Below are 22,117 nucleotides of genomic sequence, written 5' to 3'. Positions count from 1 at the left end.
GGGAAAACAAAGTGGTCCAGTAGACCAAAAAAACTGGAAGTGAAAGATGTAACTTCTCAACTCCTCATCATGTTACCTTGGCTAAATTACTCATTTCCAATGATTTCCCGTTTGCAACTGATATAATAAGAGACGACCATGTGGGCCTGAGATATTTGTTCCTCTAATAGTCTAACCTCTCCACCATGCTAGTACTGTCACTTTGGACCTTTCTGGCCAGAATTTGTATGATCTTGCCATCCTTCAAGACACTGGCTCTTATCTGACTTGTGATCAGAAATATCACTTTTGTGGATAACTCCTAGAAGTCTCAAGCCTATGTGGTTTGGAAATTCTAATTGCTGGTGTGTGTTTTTAAGAACAAGTTTTCCAAGTTCTGTTATTAGTACACATCAAATAAGCCCAGAGCTTGGAAATAATGCATTAAAATTCGTTTATTACAGTTAACAGTACATGTCCCACTTTCCCAATCAAACTAGAGAAGCACCCATTTATCTACCATTTTAAAAATAATGTTTTAAAATCAATGCACATTCATTTTCCATCTGATGAAATACTGACTTATCACTATGTCTGTGTGTCCACAGCTCATCTTAATGTTCTGACATAAGATCTAATTCATTACTCAATATTTGTCAGGATAGAATCCCATGTTACCAGTGTATAAACATGCAGATATATCTCAGGCACAGTTCTTTTGCTGATGTCTTTTCATGGAAGTCCTTTCCCCCTTGTTATGCTTCTAAATTATTATTTTTTTAATCCAGTGCTTTGCTCTGTTATAACAAGGTAATTTCTTCTTTTAATCTTATATGATAGGGTGGGAAAGCTGTGATCCCACCAGTTCTGAACAGATTAATTGATTCTGATGGTGCCTGGGCCTTGGGAACATGACCCATGGAGGGCACTGGGAGGTGCACACAGTGGCAGCATTTCCTCCTCTTTGGTTCTTAGAAGGTGGGTGGATTAGGGCCCTGGCAGTGATGAACATGAGGTACTCAGTGGCCAAGTAGTCCTGGCTGGACATGCTGCCTGGAAGGGAGGTGGCCAAGATCCACACCGCTCTGCATGGCTGTGCACCCCCGAGGGTGCGGCTGTCCTCAATGGATGGATGGAGAGGCCAGGGGGATGCACGTGGATCTCCCACTGGGCCTGCCTCCTGGCTCGCCACCCTGCCTGGCCAGCCCTGGTGCAACATGGAGGAGGGAGAGGAAAGCGAGGCAGTGCCACCACCACCCATCTGGTCTCTGCCCACCCTGGGTGCACTTCTTGCCCTCCCAGCCAGTAGGTCCCATCTCCCCAGGGCATGTTGGGACAGCGGGGAAAGGGAGGAGAGCTGAGAGCGCTTTGACAGGAGGCAGAGCTTTCTCCTCACTCACCTCCTGCTCAACGCTGATCTGTCCCGGTGGCCCAGTCCTTCCAAGGCCACGGACTGGGGATTGGTTACGCTTGGTATACTGCACAGTAGAAGCGTGGCCCTCCAGCCCTCCGTCCCTGCAATACTGTGAGTGCCACATGAAACGGCCTGGGGGACTGGATTTGGCCTGCGAGCCTTGAGTTTGCCACGTGTGGTCTAGATATTTATTTATTCATTTGATTTATATCCTGCTCATTTGGTCTGGTCGACCACTCTGAGCGGCTTCCAATAAAGGTACATACAATAAAAACATAAGGATCTTACAACAATCCGTGACACATACAACAATAAAACAAATAATAAATGAAAAAAGAATAAAGAAAGAATTAAGTATTGACAGGAGGGAAGGCCTGAATGTACAACCATGTTTTTAGTTGACTCTTAAAAGTGCCCAGTGTAGGGGTCGCACGGATCGCCGGAGGAAGGTTATTGGGGAAAAATAGTAATATCGGAGAAGGCCCAATTTTGTGTCCTTTCCTTCCGGGCCTCCCTCGGTGTTAGGCTCCTCAGCCTCACCTCCTGACTCGTGTGGGTGGTCCAGGTAGATCTAGGTGGGAGCAGGCATTCCACCAAGTATTGAGGTCCTAAACTGTTTAGGGCCTTATAAGTACGCATTAACACTTTGAAGTCAATGCGGAAACGGATGGGCAGCCAGTGCAGCATGGCCAGAGTAGGAGAAATATGTTGGTATTCTCTCACTCCAGTAAGGCATCTGGCCGCTGCATTCTGCACCACCTGAGGTTTCCACGTCAGCTTCAAAGGGAGCCCCATGTAGAGCGTGTTACAGTGGTCTAATCTTGAGATTACAAGCGCATGTACTATGGTAGTGAGCACCCCCGTGTCAAGGTTGCAGCCGGGCAATCCGCCAAAGGTGGAAAAAGGCAGTGCGGACCACCGACGCCACCTGCGTTTCCATGGTGAGCATCGGGTCCAGGTGTATCCCCAGGCTGCGGACCCCACACTTCGTGGCCAGGGACACCCCCAAACATGAGGGAGTCGCCCAAGCCACCCACCCTCAGGGCCACCCACCCTCAGGACTTCCGTCTTGTCCGGATTTTATTGACATGATAAATCTTTCCTCCATGTCCCTCAATTTTAATTGCTGTATCATAAAGTTCCGGTTCAGATTGTCAAATGCCTTTTCTGCATCTAAAAAGATCATAGCCATTGATTTCTCTAGATGTGCTTCATAATATTCAAGTATATTTAGAATCACTCAAAGATTATTTCTCATTTTCCCCTTTGGTAGGAATCCAGATTGATCCTGGTGAATTATTTGTAAAAGAACCTTTTTCAATCTAGTTGCCAATATTGTAGCATAAATTTTATTACCCAGGCGTGATATTGGTCTGTAGTTTTTTATTTCCATAGCTTCTGTTCCCTCTTTATGAATGTTAGTAATTAATGCTTCTGTCCATGTTGGCGGGATTTCTCCTTGTACTATTACTTCTAGCAGTTTTTTTATGGCTTAAGCCAGACCTGGGCAAAATGTGGCCTGTGGGCCACATTCGGCCCGTGAGCCGCTCCTGTCTGGCCCGCCAGTTGTCGCTCCTGTCCGATGTTCAAGCACTTGTTCAAGCCCAAGACAGACTGGATTTCTCTCACTGAACAAGTTGAACATCAAAACCATTTCTAGCTTTTTGTCTAAAGTTGATCAGTTGCTTATCTTTAGCATACCGCAAAAAACCTCTTTAGTATTTGTGAAGATTAAAAAGTTTAATATAAAAACAATCATAACATCACTGTTTCATTTTATTTTCGAGTAGAGTTGGTTCGGCCCCCAAACACAGTTCAGATTTTTCATGTGGCCCCCTATAGAAATTAATTGCTCACCCCTGGTTTAAGCAATATATCCTCAAAAGTTTTGTAATATTCTGCCAGAATCTCATCTCCTCCTCGGGATTTTCTGTTCTTTTGCTTCCTGAAGACTTTTGCTATTTCACTAAATGAATCAGTATCTGCTTCTGTTCAATTGTCAGCTTTATATTACTGTTTTTCCCCAAATATTCTCCCTGTTTCTCTTTGGGAATCTCCTTTTCCCCGATATAAATTTTGATAACATTTCTCTACAATCCTCTTTATTTCTTCCTTTTTAATTTTTATCACTCCCTCCTCATCTTTCAAGTTCTGAATTATGGATTTTCCTCTTTCTTTCATAGTTTATATGCCAGCCATCTTCCTGGTTTATTTGCATTTTCAAAAACATTTTGTCTTGCAAATTTTATTCTTTTCACCATTTCTTCTGTCATCAAAATATTTAATTGATATTGTGTTAATTTTGTCTTTCATCCTCAGTTTTATTTTGTTGAGCTTTTGCTTTAACTATTTTTCAGACAAAGACAATGTCTTTTCTATTTCTCAATATTTTGCCACCATCTCTTTTTTTTCTTGCTGCAAAACGTATTATTAAGCCCCAGAAAAAGGCTTTACTTGCTTCCCATACTGTACCCATTGATGTTTCTGGAAGCGTGTTAAGTTTAAAAAAAATGCCCATCTTTTCTCTTATTTGTTTTGTAGACATATCATTTCTAAAAGGCTTGTATTTAGTCTCCAATATAAAGATATAGATCCCGTTTCCAATTGCATCAAGATATGACTATGATCTGCAAAGGTATCAGGCAAAATGTCTATTTCCAATACCTCTTTCATCCAACCTAATAAGATCCAACATGTATCAATTCTTGACCAACTTTTATGTCTGACCGAATAAAATGTAAAGTCTCTTGCACTTGGATATCTTGTTATCCAGGCGTTAATCATATTAAGCTCACTAATTGCAAAAAGGATTTTGACAACACATTTCTTGTTGCTTTTGTCTTCCCTTCTCCTGAATTTATATCTAAATATCTATCAAAAACAACATTAAAAACTTCCAAAATGCAATACTTCTTATATTCTCTCACTACTATTTCTTTTTGAAGTTCTTCATAGAACAGTACATGATTTTCGTTGGGGACATATATATTAACAAGCAGCAGCTTTTTTGCCTCCTTTTGGAATTTTGACATTAATATTCTTGCATCCTCAGACACAAAGATTAGTTTGGGGTTTAATTCCTTTTGTATGTATGTTGCCACACCTGTCTTTTTCTTATTTGAATCTGATGCTATAAATAATTCTCCTAATTTTTTATTTTCTAATAGGTGTTGGCCTGTTTTTTTCATATGAGTTTCTTGGAGGCAGATAATATCCAATTTCAATTTCTGCAATTATTGGTAAATTCTTTTACATTTTGAAATGAATTTAAACCTTTATGTTGACTGAAAAAATTGTTTTTTATTCATTTGATCCATCTTTATTATTAAGATTTTCTTTCTTCCTCTTGCATCTTTTTGCTTCGAAGGTGGGCTTCCCTTTTGCCCCCTGTTTGGTCTTCTGGCTCAGATTTTGAATTTCCTTCTGAATTTGGACCTGATAATCCACTTGATTTTTCCTCTTCCTGTTTTTCATCTGCCTTTTCCCTTCTTTCCTCCCTAACCATATCCCCTGTTTTTCATAAAGTCTTCTGCCTTAATTGTTAATAGAATATCTCTGCGACTGGAATTGGAAAAATGCACCTTCAGGCATCAATCACTTATATATAATTAAATTTGCTCTCAAGAGATTTGTCAGCTCTGCATATTGCCTCCTTTCCTGTCTTATTTGCCACGGAATATGTTTCAGAATCTAAATTCCTTTCTCTTTTATTGTAGATGCTTTGTTTGGCATGTTTCTCAGAACTTTTTTTCAACATGAATTTCTCTGGGGAGTTTATTATTCCTGGTACATGCTATATTAATTCTTTGTGCTGTATTTAATTTTTGCTGTACCTTTTCTAGTTGCATCTTTGTAAGTGGGGCTAAAAAGTTAAACACTTGTATTGTGTCTTCACCATTTTGGTCTGGAAGATTCTGGAGTCTAAGTATGAGGTTGGTTCCCTCCATTTGTAGCTTTAACAAGTTGGTTTCATCTTGTTTTTTTTTTTTCATGTTGAATCTCTTCCAGTTCTGCATTCATTGTCTCCACTTTTTCTGTTTTTTTAAAGGCTTTAGCTATTTTAACTATTTCTTTTTTGTTTTGTGTAATTTGGTGTTTAATATCAGTCTTTTGGATCCCTGAGTCTTTGATTTGTTCCGATAACTGAGCCATCTCTCCTTGTATCTGCTTTAATCATGTAGATAACATCTCTTGAATGCTATGTTGTCAGTCCTTAAGTGACCCTTGTCCCAATAATTTACTCAGGCTTTGTTCTTGTGCAGATGAGCCTCTTGGGGTTTTTTCTTTCCCTCCATTCACTGCCATACTTCCAATTTTTAAAATGTATGTATGTATGTATGTATGTATGTATGTATGTATGTATGTATGTATGTATGTATGTATGTATGTATTTATTTATTTATTTATTTATTTATTTATTTATTTATTTAAATGCTGTTTGGATCTACTCCCAGCAGGTATCACTTTTACCTTCCCTTTCTGTCATAACAACACTGTTTGCATAGAAAATCCAAGATGTGGATTAGTTTCCCTCTAATTAAAATGTTCTCACAGCCACTAAGACAAAACAATGAATGTTTAAGGGAACAGACAGTGCCCTGAGGCAAATAACATTAGCAGTTCTATCTTTCTCTCCAGCCTCAGTAATTTAAAGTAGACAACTGGGGGGGGTGTGTCTTCTTTAAAATAGTTAATTTTGTTTAATGTCATTCTCCTTCCCTTTCCCCTTCTAATCAGAGCTGCTCCAGGCTGAAGGAGGAAGAGTTGCCTCCAATCCAATAATGGTCCACAAACTAAAGTTCAAAAGTTCTAATTTCTGACTCTAGGTACATCCATCAGCATTGCAATTAGGCAGTTTAAGGTTAAACAGTCCCGTGGGAGTCTTTGCATTTAATTCAAACAGTTCATTACCCAAAAAAGAACTTTTTCACCCCTCCCTCTTTCTCCTTCTCTCTTCCTTTCCTCCCAATCACAGTTATGGGGGGAGGCTCGCTGCTACTGCAGCTCAAAGAATTATAAAATCGGGGTGGGGGAACAGCCTCTACCGATCTTTCTCTCTGTCACCTCTGTTCTTCTACTGGTAGACCGTCCTTTTGCCCCCTAAATTGGGGTGCTTGGGGCATCGGTCAGTTTCAGGAAGTCTCCGGAAACCCGACCCGTCTCGCCACGACAAAACCCCACCTACCTGAATGTTGTTTTTAGACATAAACCATCTATGTATGTGTTAGTAATGCAGAATTCCTTTTTCCTAGCATATAAATGATTGTTGTAATCATTAGAGCTATTGAAAGTAATGTTGCTTACTTCCAGGAATTTGTCTATAGATGAGGGCAGTGCTTCGCTCGGTGCACAACTTTATTTCCTAGCCTCTGCTTTAATAATGCTATCTATTTTGTTGTTACAAATCAAAGCATCAGCTGCTCAATTAATGGTTTTCTAAAAGTAACTTTCCCACCACTCCAGTTTTGGGCTGCTGAAGGATGTTGGAAAAGTTCTGTGTAAATAATGCTAATGTTATTTCTGGACTTGTATCGGTGGCAAGGATTTAAGCATGATGTCCCCTATCCTAACAAAAGCAAGATTCAAAGCTGTACTGGACCATGGTAACATTGCTATGTTGTAAATAATAATGCTTTATTTGATGCATAATATACCTGCAAAAGCAAAATCTCTCTCCAGTTATCTGTAAAGATTCTCAGTCATCCAGGTGAGGTTATCTGGAAGTTGAGTCCCGGCAACTGGGCTTCTTTCTTGTTAGGTTGAAATGTTTCATTAACAAGAAAGAAGTCCAGTTGCCGGGATTCAACTTCCAGATCTTTCTCCATTTCTTTGTCTGTTCTGTGGCTCATTGACCACATCCCAAAATAATATTTCACTGGAAGACTTTTCTGAAGTAAAGTCTTAAATAGTTTTAAATCTACCAAAAATAAAAATAAAATGCCTATTTGAGCAACAGTATCTCATACTAAAATACAACCAGGCCTCCATCATAATTTATTATATCGTCTGCCAGATTTGATAGGTTTAATTACTGTGATCAATGACCATATGATTTGCATCAGAAAAGTTTTATTTTTAATGCAGCACTGAAAATTAGTAACTGTATAATTAAGATATCCAATGCTGCAGAAAGAAGTGTTGAAAAGCATACTTATCAAGCTTGCTTTCTGTAAAGAGGCTCTGTAAAACAACTTGAAATGTAATGCTATAAAAATTCAAAGACATTATTTTGTTTACTAAAGTGCCTCAGTCAATTGGTCTGACCATCATTTGAACTGCTTTTAATGAGTAGGATCCACCTCTATATTCAGCCCAAAAAATCCCATCTTGGTGCTTGCTTCTGTAATGTCCTCCTCTGTACCATACTCCGTTTAGGTTAGAATGAGCACAGGCATTGTACCACCAGCCGCCTTTGTGAAAATGGGCACAGTTTCCTATGAAAAGACATAGATCATTAAGTGAAACTTACTGTTTTAATGTTCTTTGTGTCATCACCCAATAGAAGATTAAGCTTTCATATACTTTCATACATCTGATATTGTGCAAGCTTTTTTTTTGAGTGAATGGTGCTTCACTGAGGAAGAAGCAATTCCCATTAGACTGTGGGAGTAATTTTCTTATGCTTCGTCTTCAGTAGGAAAGCAGAGTTATTTAGACAGCTGTCTATGACAAAGTCAACAGATTTCCAAATATATCCCTCTTCTATTATCTCTCCCTAAAATAACTCACATTGGCCATTTAGCATGCAAAAATAGAGTATGATCCTCAAAATGACAAAACAGCAATGAGAAAAAAGGCAACCATATAACACACAGTTCAGGTAGCCTGATGATATCAACACAAGCAGGACATTCCAGATAAATAAGTTCCAAATAATTAGCTGGCTTAATCTGTCTCAGCATGTTGGTAAATGTGAAGGTTGGTGGAGATTAAAAAAGACAAAATGTAGCAGTATTTTAAAGATTACCAGAAGTATATAGTGTGAGCTTTCATTGTTCAAAATCTCACACTAAAATAAATCTTTTGGTCTTTGGGATGCTGCAATAATTTGTTTACCCCCCCCCCCATTATTTTTGCAACAAACAGCTAAATAAATGTGTGTCTTGGGGAATTTATGGGTGCTTCTTAAGAGCTGTTTCAAGGAAGTCTCTTGGCCAACAAAGATATTCTCCCAAGGTGAGACAAAATGCAGTCATAGGCACTTCATATCAGTTCAGATCATCACTGCTTCAAAGAAACACAGTCATGGCATGGGAGAACTGTCTGTGCACTGTAGTACCTTACTGTCACTGAGATGTAAAAGGTTCTCCTTAGGGATGCTTTAGTCCACTGCAGAAGTGTTCACAGATGAAGATTCCTAGCTTATAGATTACAGAATTTTCTTTCTTGCAAATACATCCATTTTTCAAGTATACAGCAGATACTGCAGATTTGCTGCCTTGGACATGTATTATTAGTACATGTTGTGGGGTTGTTGTTTTTCACCTTGGCCTCAAGCATGTTTATGAAATTCATAAGTGTACCTAGTTAGGTTGTCTTAGACTTCTTACCATTCATATATATTTTTACCTTTCATTGGAACTTTTTTCCTAATACAAAGGTTACAGAAGCGTTATGGAGTAGCTGCAATTTTAGTCCCCTTCATGGATTGCTGCCTTGTTGTGGCGAAGGGGCTTGAGGAATTCAGAGGACCTATGGGTTATGCTGTGCAGGGACATCCAAGACAGACAGGTCATAGTGGAGAGTTCTGACTAAACGTGATCCACCTGGAGCAGGAACTGGCATGCCACTCCAGTATCTTTGCCAAGAAAACTCGATTGACAGATACAAAAAGCTAAAAGATATGACGCTGCAAGATGAACCCCTGAGGTCAGAAAGCGTCCAGCATTCTACTGAGGAAAAGCGGAGGACAAGTACGAGTAGCTCCAGAACTAATGAAGTGGTTGGGCCAAAGCTAAAAGGACGCTCAGCTGCGGAGGCACCTGGAAGTGAAAGGAAAGTCCGATGCTGCAAAGAAAACTACTGCATAGGAACCTCGAATGTAAGATCTATAGACCTGGGTAAGATGGATGTGGTCAAATAGGACATGGCAAGAATAAACATTGACATCCTGGGTGTCAGTGAAATAAAATGGATGAGAATGGGCAAATTCAATTCAGATGATTATCATATATACTATTGTGGGCAAGAATCCCGTAGAAGAAATGAAATGGCCCCAATAGTGAACAAAAGAGTGGGGAAAGCTATACTGGAATACAATCTCAAAAATGATAGAATGATTTCAATATGAATCCAAGGCAAACCTTTCAACATCACAGTTATCCAAGTTTATTCACCAACCACCAACGCCAAATAGGCTGAAATTGACCAATTCTATGAAGAATTACAACACTTTCTAGAGCTGACACCAAAGAAGGATATTCTTCTCATTATAGGGCATTGGAATACTAATGTAGGGAAGTCAAGAGATAAAAGTAACAAAAGGTAAATTTGGCCTTGCAGTTCTAAACGAAGCAGGGCAAGGGCTAATAGAGTTTTGTCAAGAGAACAAGCTAGTCATCACAAAGACTCTTTTTCAACAACACAAGAGGAAACTCTACACATGGACATCACCAGATGGGCAATAATGAAATCAGACTGATTATATTCTCTGCAACCAAAGATGGAGAAGCTCTATACAGTCAGCAAAAACAAGACCTGGAGCTGATTGTGGCTCTGATCATCAGGTTCTCATAGCCAAATTCAAGCTTAAACTAAGTAGGAAAAACCACTAGGCTAGTTAACTATAATCTGAAACAAATCCCTTAGGTATACACAGTGGAAGTGAAGAACAAATTTAAGGAACTAGATTTGGTGGACAGAGTGCTGAAGAAGTATGGATGGAGGCTTGGAACACTGTACAGGAAGCAGCAATAAAAACCATCCCAAAGAAAAGGAAATGCCAGAAAGTAAAGTGGCTGTCCAATGGAACCTTAAAAATAGTAGAGAAGAGAAGGGAAACAAAATGCAGGGGAGATGGGGAAAGTTACAGAAAATGGAATGCAGACTTCCAAAGAATAGCAAGGAGAGACAAGAGAGCCTTCTTAAATGAACAATGCAAAGAAATAGAGGAAAATAACAGAAAAGGAAAAACCAGAGATCTGTTCAGGAAAATTGGAGATATTAGAGGAACATTTTGCACAAAGATGGACATGATAAAGGACAAAAATGGGAGGGACCTAACAGAAGAAGAAGACATCAAGAAGCGGTGGCAAGAATACACAGAGGAATTATACCAGAAAGATCTGGATGTCCCAGACAACTCAGATAGTATGGTTGCTGACCTTGAGCCAGACATCCTGGAGAGTGAAGTCAAGTTGGCCTTAGAAAGCTTGTCTAACAACAAGGCCAGTGGGGGTGATGGCATTCCAGATGAACTATTTAAAATCTTAAAAGATGAGACTGTTAAGTTGCTACACTCAATATGCCAGCAAATTTGGAAAACTCAGCAGTGGCCAGAGGATTGGAAAAGATCAGTCTACATGCCAATCCCAAAGAAGGGCAGTGCCAAAGACTGCTCCAACTACCATACAATTCCACTCATTTCACACGCTAGCAAGAGTATGCTCAAAATCTTACAAGGTAGGCTTCAGCAGTATGTGGACCGAATACTCCCAGAAGTACAAGCTGGATTTCGAAGGGGCAGAGGAACTAGAGACCAAATTGCTAACATGCGTTGGATTACGGAAAAATCCAGAGAGTTCCAGAAAAACATCTACTTCTGCTTCATTGACTACGCAAAAGCCGTTGACTGTGTGGACCACAGCAAACTATGGCAAGTTCTTAAAGAGATGGGAGTGCCTGACCACCTTATCTATCTCCTGAGAAATCTATACGTGGGACAGGAAGCCATAGTTAGAACTGGATATGGAACAATTGATTGGTTCAAAATTCGGAAAGGAGTAGAGAAGGCTGGATATTGTCCTCCGGTTTATGTAAGTTGCATGCAGAATACATCATGAAAAAGGCTGGACTGGATCAATCCCAAACCGGAATTAAGATTGCCGGAAGAAATATCAACAACCTCTGATATGTAGATGATATCACTCTGATGGCAAAAAGTGAGGAAGAATTAAAGAACCTCTTAATGAGGGTGAAAGAGGAGAGTGCAAAAATGGTCTGAAGCTCAACATCAGAAAAAACTAAGATCATGGCCACTGGTCCCATCACCTCTTGTCAAATAGAAAGGGAAGATATGGAGGTAGTGACAGATTTTACTTTCTTGGGCTCCATGATCACTGCAGATGGTGACAGCAGCCACGAAATTGAAAGACACCTGCTTCTTGAGAGGAAAGTGATGACAAAGCTAGACAGCATCTTAAAAAGCAGAGACATAACCTTGCCGACAAATGTTTGCATTGTCAAAGCTATGGTTTTTCCAGCAGCGATGTATGGAAGTGAGAGCTGGACCATAATGAAGGCTGACCACCGAAGAATTGATGCTTTTGATTTGTGGTGCTGGAGGAGGCTCTTGAAAGTCCCCTGGACTGCTATGAGATCAACTCTGAATGCTCACTGGAAGAACAGATTGTGAAGCTGAGGCTCCAATACTTTGGCCATCTCATGAGAAGACTCCCTGGAAAAGACCCTGATGTTGGGAAAGTGTGAGGGCAAGAGGAGAAGGGGATGACAGAAGACGAGATGGTTGGACAGTGTCGTCGAAGTTACCAACATGAATTTGACCCAACTGCGGGAGGCAGTGGAAGACAGGAGAGCCTGGCATGCTCTGGTCTATGGGGTCGCAAAGAGTCGGACACGACCTAATGACTAAAGAACAACAACAATGTTTGTATTTGTTTTGACACTCCTGTTAGTCAACAAGTTCCATGCATTCATGCTAGTGCAGGAGAAAGATTTTTAACCCCCTGGAGAAATAAAAATAGCTCCCTTTGGAAGCCCTGATGATTCATAATTATTCCTGGGAAGGTTTGATTTTCCTTAGAAACAAGCTTAATTCTGAAGTTTCTCCTTTTTGATGATGAGCGATTTTTCCAGCATACTGGCCAAAATCCTTTTCCGTAGCTATGTTTGTATACCATTAAATTGTGCAAACCATTGCAAAATGTACACAAAGGTGGAAGTTGTGTCTGGGAAGCAGTTTCACAGGGTTAATTGGTTACCTAGATGTTCAGTCAGACACGTGCACTGCTTGGGCATAACTTCTGCAGGCATAACTTTCTCCTACGATGAGTGCAACAGGATTTCAGCCATTTTGAGCGTCTTGAGTGAACCAACCTATGTGAGGAACCATGTGCAATTTGGGAATTGAGCAGTGCTACTTTTCTAAAAAGTTTCAAGTGCTAACAGAACTATTTATAGCTGCAAGTGTGCTTTCAGGACTTTCAGAAATGAGAACCTGTAATTTATGAGGTTGTATGTTAGCCATAGGCAACAACATACTCTGAATGGACCTGATTTTCTTTCTGCAGGTGAGCTTCATGTTTCATAAGGCTTAATCTCAAGACCTGATTATTACTCAGACCAGAGCATACTAAGGACAAAAAACTGCACATGGTGAAATTTTAGTGAAAATTGCTAATGTCCTATCAAGACATACAAAGGTCTGGAAGCCTAATATTCATTGTAATGTAGTATGTGCTATCTTTTGCACATGATTTTACCACGGCAAAAGTAACACATTTGATGTAGATCATTATGCATACAAGTGTTTTGTGTACAACCCTACATTGCCTGTATTAAACTTGTATGATCATTGTTTACAGAATTGTCAAAACTTTCCATGCTTGAAAAGAAACATTTCCTCAATCTTAAGATAAGAAACACTGCAGTATATCTTACCTGTGTACATATCTCTGTCTCGGTCTAGTGTTGTAAATTGCTTCCCATTATGCCATATCATGGAATCACCAGCATTCCCTTGGTAAGTGCCTAAACGCAATCGATAAAATTCATTTTCTGGCTCCAGTCGGAAACTGCTATATTCTGCATAAACTTTCTTATTACTCCAGTCTTCTAGTTCAATTAGAAGTCTATAATTGTCCTGATTAGAAAGCAAGTGAATATTTTCCAGACCCAGCCAGTACTCTCCAGCAACATTTCCAAATCCTTTCTGTTAAAACGAAACAGAATTCAAATTAGATTGGCTTGTGTGTGGTGGTTAAAAAAATTGTACAAACAATAACATACCTATTTCATTGGCACTTTCAAACTTGTAGAATAAATTGATTCGTGGGCTAAGCATGTATTCAGTATTTCCTCTTTCCCTCTGTAGTGTTTAGCACTTGCCATCATTATACTATGCATTGCATTGGTTCTAACACTCTTGGCTAATTGAAGCAGACAAATCTACATGTTAATGTTACATATTCAGACCCAGAATGACTTATACTGAATATGTTGTAAGGGAAAAGATGACTTAAAATGGGCCAACATTTTCAGCAGCTGTCAGTAGCCATGTGATTTGACCTGTCTATAAAACAAATCTGCACAGATGTGTCTTCCTTGCCTCATGATAGGGATCAAATATTTTTAATCACTACATCCAGTCTCTGCAACTCACGTCTGCCCCAGATTAAGACCACACTGTCCTTTGCTTATCAGTGGTCCAGATGGGGAGGGGCAGGCTAATCTTAGAATGTACCACTCCTTTTGTTCAAAACATGGACCACCATTGTCCTTGCCAACCTGTACAGAACGCAGGGATGAATGTAGAGCCATACAAGAAGAGCCCCATTAGTTCTCCATTGTGGTGTGTTCCACACAGCCTCATCATCTCCCCAGTACTTTTTAGCATCTATATAAGGCCGCTGGGAGGGGTTATCCAGAGATTTGGAGTTTGCTATCATCAATATGCTGATAACATACAGCTCTGTTTCTCCTTCTCATCCTCAGCAGTGGAAGCTGTGCAGACTCTGGAGTGGTACTTGGCCTTAATTATGGATTGGATGAGGGCCAACAATTGATAAAACAGAAACAATGTTTTTAGGTAGAGAACTTGCCTGGTTAGGAGGTATTTTGCCTCATCTGGATGGGGGCACACTCCTCCTAAAAAACCTAGTCCATGACTTAGGTGTACTCCTGGACCCGGCTCTCTCCATAGAGAAGCAATTCTTGGCCATGCCCAAGAAGGTGACAGCGTTTGAAGGTGACATGGAAGCTTCGGTAGTTCTAAAATGCAGCAACCAGATTTATATTGGGAGTACAGAGGTATGATCACATCTCTCCCAATCCTGACATTCCTGCAAATGCTTCTTGTTTGCTTCCATGCCCAATTCAAAGTACTGGTGTGTGAGTATGTACACACATATATAAATTGTACAAATTACACACACACACACACACACACACACGCACAGAGAGAGAGAGAGAGAGAGAGAGAGAGAGAGAGAGAGAGAGAGAGAGATGTTGTTCTTGTTTAGTCGTTAAGTCATGTCCAACTCTTCTTGACCCCATGGACCAAAACACACCAGGCCCTCCTTTCCACTGCCTCCCAGAGTTTAATCAAATTTGTGTTGGTCGATTTGATGACACTGTCCAACCATCTCATCCTCTGTTGTCCCCTTTCCTCTTGCCTTCACATTTTCCCAAAATCAGGGTCTTTTCCCGGGACTCTTCTCATGAGATGGCCAAAGTATTTGTACCTCAGCTTCAGGATCTGTCCTTTCAGTGAGCCTTCAGGGTTGATTTCCTTCAGAATTGATAGGTTTGTCCTCCTTGCAGTCCAGGGGACTCTCAAGAGTCTCCTCCAGCACCACAATTCAAAAGCATCAATTCTTCTGTGGTCAGCCTTCATTATGGTCTAGCTCTCACTTCCATACATCGCTACTGGAAAAACCATAGCTTTGACAATGCAAACATTTGTCGGCAAGGTTATGTCTCTGCTTTTTAAGATGCTGTCTAGCTTTGTCCTCACTTTCCTCTCAAGAAGCAGGTGTCTTTCAATTTCGTGGCTGCTGTCACTATCTGCAGTGATCATGGAGCCCAAGAAAGTAAAATCTGTCACTACCTCCATATCTTCCCCTTCTATTTGACAAGAGGTGATGGGACCAGTGGCCACGATCTTAGTTTTTTCTGATGTTGAGCTTCAGACCATTTTTTGCACTCTCCTCTTTCACCCTCATTAAGAGGTTCTTTAATTCTTCCTCACTTTTTGCCATCAGAGTGGTATCATCTACATATCAGAGGTTGTTGATATTTCTTCCGGCAATCTTAATTCCGGTTTGGGATTGATCCAGTCCAGCCTTTTTCATGATGTATTCTGCATGCAACTTACATAAACCGGAGGACAATATCCAGCCTTCTTGTACTCCTTTCCGAATTTTGAACCAATCAATTGTTCCATATCCAGTTCTAACTATGGCTTCCTGTCCCACGTATAGATTTCTCAGGAGATAGATAAGGTGGTCAGGCACTCCCATCTCTTTAAGAACTTGCCATAGTTTGCTGTGGTCCACACAGTCAACGGCTTTTGCGTAGTCAATGAAGCAGAAGTAGATGTTTTTCTGGAACTCTCTGGATTTTTCCGTAATCCAACGCATGTTAGCAATTTGGTCTCTAGTTCCTCTGCCCCTTCGAAATCCAGCTTGTACTTCTGGGAGTATTCGGTCCACATACTGCTGAAGCCTACCTTGTAAGATTTTGAGCATACTCTTGCTAGCGTGTGAAATGAGTGGAATTGTATGGTAGTTGGAGCAGTCTTTGGCACTGCCCTTCTTTGGGATTGGCATGTAGACTGATCTTTTCCAATCCTCTGGCCACTGCTGAGTTTTCCAAACTTGCTGGCATATTGAGTGTAGCAACTTAACAGCCTCATCTTTTAAGATTTTAAATAGTTCATCTGGAATGCCATCACCCCCACTGGCCTTGTTGTTAGACAAGCTTTCTAAGGCCAACTTGACTTCACTCTCCAGGATGTCTGGCTCAAGGTCAGCAACCATACTATCTGAGTTGTCTGGGACATCCAGATCTTTCTGGTATAATTCCTCTGTGTATTCTTGCCACCTTGATGTCTTCTGCTTCTGTTAGGTCCCTACCATTTTTGTTCTTTATCATGTGCATCTTTGCACAAAAGGTTACTTTAATATCGCCAATTTTCCTGAACAGATCTCTAGTTTTTCCTTTTCTATTATTTTCCTCTATATCTTTGCACTGTTCATTTAAGAAGGCCCTCTTGTCTCTCCTTGCTATTCTTTGGAAGTCTGCATTCCATTTTCTGTAACTTTCCCCATCTCCCCTGCATTTTGTTTCCCTTCTCTTCTCTGCTATTTTTAAGGTTCCATTGGACAGCCACTTTACTTTCTGGCATTTCCTTTTCTTTGGGATGGTTTTTATTGCTGCTTCCTGTACAGTGTTCCAAGCCTCCATCCATACTTCTTCAGCACTCTGTCCACCAAATCTAGTTCCTTAAATTTGTTCTTCACTTCCACTGTGTATTCATAAGGGATTTGGTTTATACTTGACTAGCCCAGTGGTTTTTCCTACTTTCTTCAGTTTAAGCTTGAATTTTGCTATAAGAAGCTGGTAAGCAGAGCCACAATCAGCCCCAGGTCTTGTTTTTGCTGACTGTAGCTTCTCCATCTTTGGCTGCAGAGAATATAATCAGTCTGATTTCGTTACTGCTCATCTGGTGATGTCCATGTGTAAAGTTGCCTCTTGTGTTGTTGGAAAAGAGTCTTTGTGATGACTAGCTTGTTCTCTTGACAAAACTCTATTAGCCCTTGCCCTGCTTCGTTTAGAACTCCAAGGCCAAATTTACCTTTTGTTCCTATTATCTCTTGAGTCCCTACTTTAGCATTCCAGTCCTGAAGAATGAGAACATCTTCCTTTGGATGACTGTGATGTTGAAAGGTCTGTTTTGGATTCGTATTAAAATCATTCTATCATTTTTGAGATTATATCCCAGTACAGCTTTTCCCACTCTTTTGTTGACTATGAGGGCGACTCCATTTCTTCCGTGGGATTCTTGCCCACAATAGTAGATATGATAATCGTCTGAATTGAATTTGCCCATTCCTGTCCATTTCAGTTCACTGACACCCAAGATGTCACTGTTTACTCTTGCTATCTCCTGTTTGACCACATCCAGCTTACCAGGGTTCATGGATCTTACATTCGAGGTTCCTATGCAGTAGTTTTCTTTGCAGCATCAGACTTTCCTTTAACTTCCAGGCGTGTCCGCACCTGAGTGTCCTTTCGGCTTTGACCCAACCACTTCATTAGCTCTGGAGCTGCTTGTACTTGTCCTCTGCTCTTCCTTAGTAGAATGTTGGATGCCTTCTGACCTGAGGGGATCATCTTACAGTGTTGTATCTTTTAGCTTTTTTTTCTGTCAATGGAGTTGTCTTGGCTAAGATACTGGAGTGGCTTGCCAGTTCCTGCTCCAGGCGGATCGCGTTTAGTCAGAACTGTCCATCTTGGGTGTCCCTGCACGACATAGCCCATAGCTGCTTTGGATTACTCAAGCCTCTTTGCCACAACAAGGCAGCAATCCGTGAAAGGGATACACACATATACATTTATAAATTATATCTATCTATCTATATATATTATATAATTTTTATTACTGTTATTACCCTAGAAATCCCTTAACAGTTTGGGACCTCCTTAGCTTATGGAACATCTCTTCCTAAGATGGTCCACCTTGTCCAATCAGGTTTCACAGTTGCAGGCGGCCCCTGCTAAAGAGGCCTGGAAAACTATCATCACCAGGAACCAGGGCTTCTCAGTGGTGACTACAGTGCTATGCAATGTGTTATCTGCAGATATATGTCAGGCTCCCTCCCTTGTGGCTTTTGGAAAATGGGTTAAAACTATATTGTTTTAAAAGGGTTTCAGAAATATCTTAGCTCTTTGACATTCTTGTGGATGTATGAGTTGGATCTTGATTAGCTGTTGCCTCTAGGTTTATTTCATATTTTAAGTTATTAGTACTTTGGTCTGGATCTTACTATGTCTTTGTGGGTTAGGATGGCTAGTTGTGTTTCTAATTGCTCTTAATCTCCCAGAGTAGTGCTTGGGCACTAGATTGACAGAACAATGGAATAATAATGGATCCAGTTATCTTGATACATGGTGAGTTCTCCAACGCTGGAGGCATTTAAGAAAAAAATTGGACAACCACATGCCAGATCTGCAGATTCCTGCATTGAGCAGGAGGTTGGACTCAATGGCTTATAGGCCTGTTCCAACTCAATTATTCTATAATTCTATGAAATGAATAAATACAAGGTACTCTCTCTGAACATATCAGAATATTACAGCACAGGAATGTCACCTGTCGCATTGCACTTTCTTTTTCAGCCTGCTGCTCTGGTTCCACATGTGTGTTGTTTTGTTTTGATAATACTTATATTTTATTTATAAGTCTGTGATTGCTAATCTGTTAATTAGCTAAAATGCTTTTGTGATGAGCTGAAAAAAAAACTCTAAGCAGTAATATTTATAAATATCTTTTGAATCCATTAATTTATAAAAATTACAAATGACAGAGTAATTTCCTTGTTGTAGAAAATAGGAAATACCTTCTCCGAAGATGCTTGAATTAAATCTACATATTAGTAGAAGCAGAGGTGGGATTCAGCAGGTTCTCACCTATTCTATAGAACCGCTTCCTAAATGTACTATTGGTTCTTAGAACCGTTTGTTGGCCTGAGATGAATGAAGGAGGAGGAGCCAGGTGACCAGCGATGAGTGGGGGGAGGGGCACAATTAGCTGCCTCCCTTCCCACACCACACTGAGCCGTCTGAGGTGGGGTAGAGATGAGAGAGATAGAGCCCTGGAAAGAGCAGAGGTGTCACTGGGGGAAAGGGGGAGGATGAGTCCTTGATGTCACTGGAGGAAAGCCCATGGCCTCGAGGCAGAGGGGGGTGATTGACAAGGCATGAGGGCAGGACACAGAGGGAAAGAGTTTTGGGGTGAGACCGCTTTAATCAAACACCCAACCATCCTTGTTTTACTATGATTTTTTTCAAGTTAAAGGTACCACATAAGACTGTTGCTCTGCCTAGAAACAGATTTTTTTAAATCTCAGAGAATATCCAATGCATTAACCAGTGACGGTCTCACTGATCCATGCAAGCAAGGTATGCAATAGAAAAGCCACTCACACCACAAAAAGATCACACCCAAACCTCCAAGCCTCATTTAGAATAACAAAGAACTCTTCCTCCTGCCCCAAATCTGACAATTTCGGGAGACAAATGGCACACAGATGGCACACTCTGTTAGAAAGAGGAAGACAGCTATCAGTATTTTAACACTACTAATATTTACTGTTCTTGAAGGCCATATATCCAGGGCCAAGAAAGGAAAACACATAAACATATCAATAGATAAAGGGAATCGAAACTCTTCTCTCCAGACATTCAGGCGCATCTTGACCACAGGTCAACATGGGGGGGGTGAGGGCCGGAGGGACTCCGAGGGGGAGGGACCATCATGAGAAGGCAGCATTTTCCAGAACGAGAGTATACTAATCAAGCATTTGTTGATATTGGTTGTTGTGGGTTTTTCGCGCTCTTTGGCTGTGTTCTGAAGGTTGTTCTTCCTGATGTTTCACCAGTCTCTGTGGCTGGCATTTTCAGAGGACTGGAGTGTTGAGACTGGCTTTCAAGCTTTCACTTCTGAGATTACTTTCAAGTAAGTATGCTTCTTTTTGTTCATAGGATTTTTTTAAAATATGAGACATGTAATTTAGCATATGATGAAATATACATATGTAGAATGATACACAACCTTTCCAGGGTGCTATATTGACCAAAATGAGTACAGGCCATACCATTTCTGTGGGGGGGGAAAAATCCCGGGTATAAAATGAGAAAGGAAGGCCATCCCCCAAACATCATCAGGATTCTTAGCAGGAGGGGGAAAGGGATTATCCAAGCATGGCTGTTTGTGTGTATGCATGTGTGAATTGAAACAGGTGTATTCTCCTTGCTTAAACCATCTTGATCTCAAGGGGACTTCTCCTGCGTAAATATGGACAGATCCAGGTTGTCCACAGATTAAATATCAATTATAGACTGGAAGATTATGGGGGGGGGGGAGAGTTTTTGGAGTGAGTCAAAGCGAGTTTAACTTCCATATGATGAATCCGGAGTTATTTCCGGGGGAACACCCTGAGTTCTATTGAAGTTCTGTAAACCACCTGGCAGGCACAGGGCAGGATAAATAGTTATATTCTTGACTTCCCCAGGAAAGCAGCTCCAACAGATCTTCTCCAAAGCAACACCCCCTGCTTGTTTCCTGAATTTAGCTGCAATTCTCACAGTAGCTGGCGGTGGGGAAATCCATATTTCTAACAACAACATACTGCTGCAAGTGATCCCTCCTGTCATACTAATAATATGAAGCATTTGGAGATGGGCTGGTCTGGAATTGACAGTTAAAACCCATAAACTTGACAAAATACTTGACAAAATTGCTAGCACCTGTTTGTTGGCATGGTTCAATACAGCTGCGGGACTCTCTTTGGGACCCAGCTTAGGAAGATTGTCATGTTGAGTATCTGCGCGTTCAGATTTACCCCTGCATCCTAAGTGTATGCTGGAGGCTGAAGTAAACCCGAGCTGCCCTCTCCAATTAATAGGAAACAGTTATTTGGATCCGTACTATCTGTGTGTTTGGTAGTGGGAAGGGAGATGAGCTTTTGTGCTCTTTATTACCTTTTTCCATCCTGACCCTGTGCCTTGCCTGCTCCTGCTTGACGGCTCCAGGGTGGAAGTGCCCTGCTCTTCCCTATTATTATGCGATACCTTTCATTCTCCATCCAACACTGCTTCTCTCTGTTGCTCTCAGAGGATAGTTTAATCATGTGTGCCAGTTTCCATGAACTTGCCCCACCACCAGCTTCCCATCCCTCAGCCGCCTTTTGTTTCTGAGACACTGTCACCGGACTGGTGTCTCCGTGTCCGTCTGTCTCACTCATGGGAAAAGTCATTTCCCCGCTCCCTCTTTCTCTCCCTCTGGGCACGGTGCCACCTAATTCGACCAGTCCCTCTGGCTGGGCACCTAAGGCTGCTCTCTTCCCCTCTTTGCCACTCCCTGAGAGGGGAGAGGGGGGAGCTTCATCCTTGAATTACCCCTTTTATGGCATGCCGTGGGGGGGAATAGAGATCAGCATAGAAGCAGGGAATAGTGGGGTGCGGGGGGGACAGGCATCCAAAACTGGGAGGGTAGCAGGGGGAGGAGCAGGGCACGTGTGTGAGAGAAGGATTGGCAGCCCCTTCCATGCTCAGGCACAGCTGCAAGTGCCCGGTGCAGAGCCTGCACTCTGAGCATTGTGTGGTGTTTATGTGTGTGTGTGGGGGGGAGAGGGAGTTCTGACCTGCCCCCTCTGGACAGGTCAGAACAGTGACACCAAAGGTCACTGTAGATGCCACAGTCAAAAGCACCTACCCGCCACTGTGGATACTGTATGGGAACCATGTTGGATGGGATGTACCGTGAGTCTGGTGTGCTGTGAGGACAACTCACCAGCCATGCCATCTGTGCCACAGTGGCATGAAGGGAAAGAGGGAACTGAGAGGAGGAAGCGGCCGCTGAGAGTGAGTGGGGGAGGTGGAGCCTGCCAGGGCTCTGAGGGAAGCTATCATCACAACCAGCGCGGCCACCAACACCAACGCTCCTCAAAGCAACTGGCGAGGAGAAGCGGTGGGTGCAGGGTGGAGGGGAAATGAGGAGGAGGAGACCTCAGAGGAGTCAGTAACTGAAGGACCGATTGAGGT

General features: G+C 41.5%; 2 protein-coding genes across 18 annotated transcripts in view; one reads left to right on the top strand and one right to left on the bottom strand.

The window, feature by feature from the left end:
* RALGPS2 (Ral GEF with PH domain and SH3 binding motif 2) overlaps positions 1–22,117 on the top strand; it is a 368,517-nt gene that overhangs the window by 127,661 nt on the left and 218,739 nt on the right. The window lies entirely within an intron of this gene.
* The window catches only part of ANGPTL1 (angiopoietin like 1), a 41,247-nt gene continuing 24,913 nt past the window's right edge, over positions 5,784–22,117 (bottom strand). Inside the window, exons 4-5 of the mRNA XM_020813972.3 lie at positions 13,232–13,502; positions 5,784–7,827 (exon numbers count right to left, since the gene is read on the bottom strand). Coding sequence (XP_020669631.1) covers positions 7,640–7,827; positions 13,232–13,502 — 459 coding nt within the window. The 3' untranslated portion in view covers positions 5,784–7,639. The remainder of the gene's footprint in view (positions 7,828–13,231; positions 13,503–22,117) is intronic.

Source organism: Pogona vitticeps, chromosome 4 (genome assembly GCF_051106095.1).
Source record: "Pogona vitticeps strain Pit_001003342236 chromosome 4, PviZW2.1, whole genome shotgun sequence".
Taxonomy (NCBI): Eukaryota; Metazoa; Chordata; class Lepidosauria; order Squamata; family Agamidae; genus Pogona; species Pogona vitticeps.
The sequence above is the reverse complement of the archived record's forward strand: the minus strand, read 5'-3'. Positions and strand labels throughout refer to the sequence as shown.